This window comes from Loa loa (genome assembly GCF_000183805.2).
Source record: "Loa loa unplaced genomic scaffold supercont3.682, whole genome shotgun sequence".
In the NCBI taxonomy this organism is placed as follows: domain Eukaryota; kingdom Metazoa; phylum Nematoda; class Chromadorea; order Rhabditida; family Onchocercidae; genus Loa; species Loa loa.
In genome coordinates, this window is record NW_018108862.1 from 1 (window position 1) to 8,862 (window position 8,862).

The window sequence follows — 8,862 nt, forward strand, 5'->3', positions numbered from 1 at the left end:
CGTTTCCTTTGTTGTAGGATTTTATCACGAGTGGTACGATATTCAAGAGCAAATTCATTAACCATTTTAAAAACAATCATTGGTTTTAATGTTGGTACTTCTTGAATACTGTAGCCAAAAAAGAGCAAAAATGCATGCCATCTGGAAAAGAAATATTTTAATTGATTTAATTAATTAATAAAAAAAGATGAATTTTAACAAATAAATTTCTTTATTATTGAGAAATATTTTATATAAATATTTTGTAAGCAAACAGTTTCACATAATAAGTATGATTAAATTTCGATGTGATACTAAAAAATCATCCATCTTTGTCCTAATGGTTCATGTGAATAAATTAAACTTCGATAAGATATCACAAAATTTACCTTTACTCTAATGGTTCACGTGTTATTATAAAATTTACCCTTACTCTAATGATTCACGTGTTACCACAAAACTTACCCTTACTCTAACAATTTACATGTTACCATAAAACTTACCCTTACTCTAATAATTTACATGTTACCATAAAACTTACCCTTACTCTAATAGTTCACATGTTACCATAAAATTTACCTTTGTCCATGTTAACAAATTAAATCTCGATAAGGTACCATAAAATTTACCCTTATCCTAATGGTTCACATGAATAAATTAAATTTCAATAAGATACCATAAAATTCATTTTAGCCTCAATGATAGCAAGAATGGAATGATAGAAATGATTAGATATCAATGAATATTAATATTTTATCTATCAATTATATTAGTCAATTATAAAAACACATTATCATTTCAGGTATTTACTATTAACCTGTTAAAAGCAATCCTATAGATGGCTTTAAGTTGATGAATTCGTTGTGCTACATCATTTAAATAATCGTTTATCTTTTGTTTCATCGATGATGAACTATCATTTTTGCTAATTTTAGCCAAATAACCCCATGATGCTTTACAATCATGTTCCAGTTTCTTTAAATTTGATTCCAATTCATCGTAATCAAACTAAAATAAACAAAAAAGTTCAAATTTCAATTAAATTTAAATTAATTTATTACATAAGACAATTCATATCCAACCTAGAAATTTTATTCAATTTTAATTTCAAATAAATTTCATATCAATTTTACATTTCAATATAAAATTTTAAAAGATAATATATTTTTTTTTAAAAAAAAGAAAAAAGAAAGATGAAAATTTCACCCTAGCCGTACGAGCAACAGCACCAAATTCGGAATATAAATCGGTTCCATCCGGACAATGCTCAATCATATATTCAGCTAAATGATATGTTAACGTATGCTTGTAAACCGGATCCTTTACTTCGGATGCTTTACTTAAATAATCCAATTGAAAACCTTTGATCTGTAAAAAAAAAAGAAAAAACGATTGATGTTAAATATGAAATTTACGGAAACGTAAACGATCCAAGAAATTTTTAGTAGGAAAGAAAAAAAACTAAATGAGATTTCTCGTTTACCAAAAAATTTCATGACCGTAAAATATTCAAGATGAATAATAAGATCAGGAATTCCGGAAAGTAGTAATGAGAAAAAATTCCCGCTCTTCCTCAAATCATTGCAATTTTCCCTTTTTTTTTCTCTCTCTCTCTCTCTCTCTTAATCTTTAATTTTTTATTAAAATTAAATTACATTCGTTCCATTCAACGTATTTCCAATGATTAGTAGCATTCCCATAGCGGTACGGAATGTTTTCGATTCTTCAACTTCTTTCATTGCTAATTGTAAATCCATTAATGGTTCCGCGATATCCTGGAGAACAAAAAAAAAAAAAAAATTAACGCGAAATTTTAAAAAATTCAATAATAAAATTATACTCCAACTTGCGGATAAATGATGAATGGAAAAAGCGGAAAAAAAAGAAAAGAAAAAAAAATTACAAAATACAAAATGTAAATTAAATTACTTGTAAGTAGTCAATTAAAGTAATTAATTAACTTCGTGCAAATTTTTCCTTTTTATTGCGCAAAAAAAAAAGAAGAGCAAAGATCACTCTGATGACTGTAAAAACTCTTAAATTCATGCAAAATTTCCAGAAATTTTATGAATTATGCAAGAGAAAAATGAAAAAAACAAAAACAAAAAAAAAAAAGAAAACAAATTCCGCACCTTTTCACAATTTTTATAATCCAATGTAAATACCCAAAGCCTAAGCCTTTCTAGTAGGCATGGTATTTGCGAGAGTTTAAGAAGAAATTGTTCCGCTTGACCTAGCGGCATATCCGGATGTTCCGCAATTTTCAATTCAATTTGCTCAATTTCCGCTGGATTTGGCATCATTGTAGTGAGTATTTTTTCAATACCTTCTTTGTTTAATACCAATGAATCAAATTTCTAAAATTTCCTTCAACATTTATGTATATTTGTTAGAAGAAATAAAAAAAAAAAAAAGAAATGAAATAAGAAGTGTAATGATAATTGATAAAAGATATGATATCATCACCATGATAGCGGTTGGTATAACACTTATTGGTGGTAATTTTGTTAATCCAATATTGATAGCCTGAGATCGTTTTAATGGTAATACCTGAAGAATTTGCGCTCGATGTTCACCATTAAGTCGCTGAAATATTACATAAAATATTATTTTTAACAATCATTTCTTCTTGAAATTAATTAAAAATTGATAACAATGAAGGAGGCGGAAAATGTGCGTAATATTATTTTAAAAATAATGCGGAAATATTCAACCGGATAATTAATTGCATTCATTATAGAACCGGAATATTCAACCGTAATTGGTTGAAAATTCAGGATATACCATAATTTTTGGAAGAAATTACAAATTTTTGAATTTTCGAAAGTTAAAATTTAGAATAATGGTGCTAAATTTTTGGCTACATTTAATGAATTAATTAATTCTAAAAGTTATATCTATTAAAAAATGGGAATGAAAGTTTAAAATTAGATTAATTATATCATTATTAATAATTATATTCCTTCATCTTTTTTTTCCCAATCATTTTCATTGTTGTCATTTGTCGCATAATCATTTCGTAGAGAAATTTGAGAAATTGGAAATAAAACATTGAAAGATTTGAATTTTAAATAAATTTTACCTTAACAGCAGGAATTTCTTTGGTTTTTTGCTCGAACAATTGCACTAATTTTTTGGCATCAATTTGTGGTAAATCAAGTTTATGCCAAAATGTTCCCTTATTCCGCAATGATGGTACCGGTGGTAGCTCAGCTTGCGCAGGTTTCCAGTGTAATTTCAGTGTTCCAGTTTTTGATACCGGTGGTACTAAAGGAAAAAACTTTTCCATGCTTTCAATTTTAATAATTTAGAATTAATTGAAGTTTTTTTTGAAAATTTTCATCAACAAGATTACTTACTACATTAATCCTAAATAGCATATACAACAAATCATTTTATGGAATTCAATTTTTTTTTTTTAGAAATGCTTACTTGGACTTGGATCACGATCTGTTTTATTTGAGCTAACATTTGGAGCAAGAAAAGGTGGTGGCGGAGGTGCTCCTGGTCCACCAGGTAATAAAGGTGGTGCTGGCGGTGGACCTCTTTCAGGTGCTAAAAATTTAATCAAATTTAATTGAATTAAATCAAAAATTATTATGAATTTTAAATTGATTTTGCATATCAAAATACAGCATTATTTTTTCCTTAAAAATAAGTAAGTGAAAATTAAAATATAAACATAGAATGGATTTTAAAAAAGGAAACTTAGAAATTAGGAAAACTTTTTGTCACCTACCAAAAAAAACATTTCATCAAGAATAAGATATGAAATAATGATAAGAAGTTTTAAATTTATTAAGAATTAAATTTCAAATTAATTTCAAATATGAAAAATTAAATTTCAAATATGAATAATTATTACCTGGTTGAATACCACTATTGTTAGCATTTGGAAATAAACCTTTCTCTTGCGCAATTGCTGCTAATCGAGCCATTACTAGAGGATCTTGCTCAAATTCATCTTTATGAAATTCCGAAAAATCCAAATCATTAATAATTAATGGTTTTGATTTGAAATTTTCAGCAGCCTAAAAAAGAAATATAGGTGTAAATGAGTAAATTCATTATATCTCTAAAAATAATTAAGCTTAATTAGCTTAATTAGCAATCGTTGATGAAAACAATTAATTTTTGTTATTTAGTAATTTTATTAAATTTTTATAAAATTAAAAATAAAATTTGTTTGCGGAAAAAAAAAACAAACCTTTTTCCATTGTATTTCCGCTTCATCTTGTTTTGGTTCAAATAATGCAGCATTTTGTTCCCGTTTAAGCGCACGACGACGTAATTGCGCCGCAAATGCATTACCACCTGCTGTAGGATCATCATCATCATCATCATCGATTACCTGTAATTAATTGGTTAAGCAGTATGAATTATGAAGTGTTTGTTTAAAATTTTTCAATACAAGGATAGAATTAAAATTAGATTTTTTTATTAACTTAGATCAGATTTAAAAAAAATTTAAAAAAAGCTGAAATTTAAAAAAAGCTAAAATTATATTTTTCATTTTTTAAAAAAAATTTCAAAAAAAAAAAACTGCCAGATAAAACGTATATTTCCCACCAAAATCATTTAGAAGATTGCATGAAAAATTTGAATGAAATTTTAAAATTCCATACCTTTGCTTTAGAGGGTGATATCCTTTTCGGTTCTGGCACTGGTTCCGGTTCTGGTTCTTTTTCAATCGAATCCGGAAATTCCATCGTTTTATTTTCGGTTGGTGAAAAAAAGTGTAGAAGGGAATGATGGAGGTGGTGCTCGAACCTAAAAAAAATTCGCAAATTGATTATTGTGCCGATTACTGTAAAAAAGGACCTTTGATTACTGTACCGATGACTGCAAAATTCGTTACTGTAAGAAAATCTGATCACTGTACCAGCAACTGGTTACTGTATCGATTATATAATATTAATTTTACCTATTATATTCAATCTTATTCAGCATTTTATCCTTCTCTTATCATACGCTCTTACTTTTGACGTATGTTTAGGTTATGCGTACGTTACATAATTTATACATTCATAGTATTTATAATATTATCTCTAATGTTTTTAAACTAATATAAATGTTTAATCCCTAAAAGATTGCTTTTCCTTTTTCAAAAATCGTTTAATCAACAATGGTTCATTATCTAATTAATTAAGATTACAAATTTAATCATTAATAAATCTTCTATCTTCAAAAAAAAAAGCAACAACAATAAAAAAAAGAACGCAAACCGGTTTTTCTTCAGGTTCCGTATTTTCATTATTCTCTGATTTTTTTTCAATCAATTTCATCGATGTCACCGAAGATTGTCTTATTGATGATTGTCCGCTCATCTCATTTACCAATACATTCTTGAAAGAGTACAGAATTGCTAAATTAAAAATGGAAAAAAAAAATTTTGCAATTCAATAATGAACAAGTTAAATTTCAGTATGTTTTTAGTTTTAAATTTTAATTTTTTTACTTTTAAATTTTTAATTAAATTTTAATTTTCTTTTTTAAAACTTTTTTCGATTAATTACACGATTTTTGCCTATTTCCGGGATGAAAGTTTACCACTAACTAACTGTATTATTATTTTTCGATCGTGATTCAATTTCTGAAACTTTTCTTCGCCATGGTGGTACTATTTTTGGTGTATCATCGATAATATCATTTGTACTACCATTAATACCATTAATAATTCTACCATCAGCATTTATTATTGGTCTGTAAATTTTGAAAAAAAAAAAATGCAACAATTGAATTAATTATTGGTATAAATAAAAATGATAAATTTTTGGGTAATTGTGCGGCAAAATTTAACTTTTTTTTTTTGAAATTTAACAAAATTTTTTTTGCGTTAAAAAAAAATTTAATTCTAAAACTTACAATTCAAATTTTTCAATATTATTATTTATAGAATTAATTTTATGAAAATTATAATGTTCTTGTTGCCGAGCTAATGATTCCTGATGTCGGCGACGCATTGCTGTTCGACGATCAACAACAATTGGTGATGTTGTTTGGTTTCTACAAAAATTCTAATATAAATGTAATTACAGGTAAAGATAATTAATTAGGCAAAGATTTATGCATAGACATCAAAAGGTAAACAAGCAGAAAAGCATACTATAAAGAACTATTGAATCTCAAAGGAGAAAAAAAAATGTTTTCATAATTCCAATTATAATTTAATTTCTTATCAAACTATTTCAGTAATAATTTAAATGTAAAAAGAGAAAGATAAATTTATTTTCAAAAAATAATATTTTAAATTTGTGTAAAAAAAAATCTATATTAAAAAAAAACTGGAATTGAAAATAAGCTTGGAAAAAAAATAAAAGAATTAACTAATTAACTGATTTCTAATTAATTATTATCATTTACTAATCACTGTTAATTATACAATCATTTTACCTCATTTTAACAAGAGGAAGATAAATTTGATTTTCAAAAATAATACTTTTAAATTTGTGTAAAAAAAATCTATATTAAAAAAAAATTGGAATTAAAAATAAGCTTGAAAGAAAAAAATAAAAGAATTAATTAACTAATTAACTGATTTTTAATTATTACCTCATTTTAACAACACTTTCATCACTACTTTCTGCTTCATCCTCTTGTTTGAGCACTTTTTCATATAATTTACATTGATCCTTGAGATCTTTATTACCAAGTTTTAACATATGTCGCATCGTATCTTCTAAACCTTGTGATTCCAATGAATCAACGAGATCATAATATGTATCCTTAAAATAAATTAATATAAAATTTAATAATTTAAAGTAAAAGAATGATAATTAAAAAAGAAAATTAATGATAAAATTGTTAATTTTCTATACTAATTATATCTCTATTTTTTATATAAAAACTACTAATTTTTCTTTCTAATTATATTTTTATTACTATTTTATACAATTTTCAATTTCCAATTTTCAATTTTCATCAAAAAATTCAAATAAAAAAAAAGAAGAAAAGAATGTTTGTCTAAGTTTATATTTCATATTTGACCTCCACAATGTTTTTTTTTTTTGACCTATATGCTATACTATTCAAATCCATGAATTATTAATTACCTGATCAGCGACACCATTTAATGTTTTGTTGATGACAGTCATACCGTAGGTAAGCATTTCAACATCACTTGCATCCTTTTCATTAAGTACCCTCATTAGTGCAAACCAATCAGGTCGATCTATCCATAAATAAAAAAAAAAATGTTAATTTCGAAAAAAAAAAAATTAGTTGGAAAAATTGAAAAAGATTGAAATATCGTCAAGAAAAATTGCAGATAAAAGTAAATCAATTAAGTTGACCAAAGAACAAAAAAAAAAAAAATACAATTAAATTGACCAAAGAATAAAAAAAAAAAATACAGTATGCCATGTATCAAACTTCTATCAACCTACATCAATATGCTATAAATTAGAAGAAATAAAAAAAAAGAAAAAAAGAACTACTATTAGCTTTGTCAACATTGGTGACAGCGGTCATTAGTAGTAGTGCATTATGATCGGTATATTCGATAAATACCAATAATAATTTTAATGCTGTTTTCACCACTAATCGATACTGAAATTAATTTAAATTATCAAATTGATGGAAATGAAAGGAAGCGATCATTTTCAGCTAAGCAAGGAAAAAGAAAGAAAGAAATCTTTTATTCCTTTTTTTTTTAAATCAACTTATGCTAAATTTTCTTTTTTTAGACGATTAAAATTGAACAGGAAGAGGAATTGAAAACGGATCAAAAAGAGGAATGAAATCGATCAGAATTGATCACTGAAATTGATCAGAAACAGGATTGGAAACGATCAGAAAGAAGATTGAAAACGGATCAAAAAGAGGAATGAAATCGATCAGAATTGATCACTGAAATTGATCAGAAAGAAGATTGAAAATGATCAGAAAGAGGACTGAAATTTACCAAGAAATGATCTAATTTTCATTTTTAAATGGTTGAAATTGATCATGACGATTTTTTTTTTCCATTTTTATTCCGGATAATTGCAATCAATTAGGAAGAAATCTAAATTTATTTTTAAACAAAGATTTAATTTTCATTTTTTAGATGACTGCAATCGATCAGGAAGATTTTTTGCTTCTCATTTTCATTTTTTGAATAAGTACAATCGATTAGGAGGAGGATTTAATTTTGATTTTTTGAATGATTTGAAATCGATCAAGAGATTTAATTTTGATTTTTTGAATGATTTGAAATCGATCAAGAAGAGATTTAATTTACATTAATGAAAAATTAAGTCGATCAGGAAGCGATATCAATCATTTTATCATCCGTTCGTCCCTTTATTGCATTTGAAAGAATTTAAAAGGCTTGAAAAAAAATTTCATTTTTAATTGCTCATTATTTTTCTTTAAACTTAAAACTAATACTGAAACATGTGAAAAATATTGAAAGATGACAATTTTGTTTAGGTGACAATTTTGCTTAAATCACAGTAATAATTGCTTCATTCATTTCCCAAAAAAAAAAAATTTTTAAACCATAAATTTTTGAGAGTATATTTTTGAAGTATCAATTAGATATTTTTAAGTATCAATTAGAGTAACATTTAACTACTTTAGAGTATCATTTAACATTTTAACTATCATTTCCTTTTTTCTAAGTATTATTTAGAAATATTTAAGCATTAATTAAATATTTACATTTACCTTTTTTAATTATCATTTAGAAATATTTAAGCATTAATTAAATATTTACTAAAAAATTTAAAATTTACTTATTTTTTAAAAATCTTTTCCAAGTTGTAATAATAATTTGATATTTCTAAGTATCAATTAGCGTATCATTTTAACTGTCATTTCCTTTTTTTCTAAGTATTATTTAGAAATATTCAAGTATTAATTAAATATTTCAAAAATAAACCCTTAAATTTTACTAAAAAA

At 25.3% G+C, this 8,862-nt stretch overlaps 2 protein-coding genes across 2 annotated transcripts in view; both read right to left on the bottom strand.

The window, feature by feature from the left end:
- Positions 1–62: 62 nt before the first annotated feature.
- Positions 63–4,688, bottom strand: LOAG_10243 (hypothetical protein; the record flags this gene model as incomplete). Its single annotated transcript, XM_003145770.1, has 11 exons — positions 63–141; positions 797–987; positions 1,186–1,347; positions 1,635–1,754; positions 2,112–2,336; positions 2,446–2,565; positions 3,062–3,246; positions 3,412–3,534; positions 3,845–4,010; positions 4,187–4,330; positions 4,605–4,688. Coding segments are annotated over 11 exons (1,599 nt in total), but the record flags the coding sequence as incomplete, so codon positions are not given.
- Positions 4,689–5,138: 450 nt separating this feature from the next.
- Positions 5,139–8,862, bottom strand: part of LOAG_18920 (hypothetical protein) — a gene marked incomplete at both ends in the record, with an annotated part of 14,148 nt that continues 10,424 nt past the window's right edge. Inside the window, 6 exons of the mRNA XM_020451582.1 lie at positions 5,139–5,324; positions 5,541–5,682; positions 5,845–5,985; positions 6,532–6,704; positions 7,032–7,150; positions 7,416–7,527. Of these exons, the coding sequence (XP_020304621.1) occupies positions 5,139–5,324; positions 5,541–5,682; positions 5,845–5,985; positions 6,532–6,704; positions 7,032–7,150; positions 7,416–7,527 (873 nt within the window). The remainder of the gene's footprint in view (positions 5,325–5,540; positions 5,683–5,844; positions 5,986–6,531; positions 6,705–7,031; positions 7,151–7,415; positions 7,528–8,862) is intronic.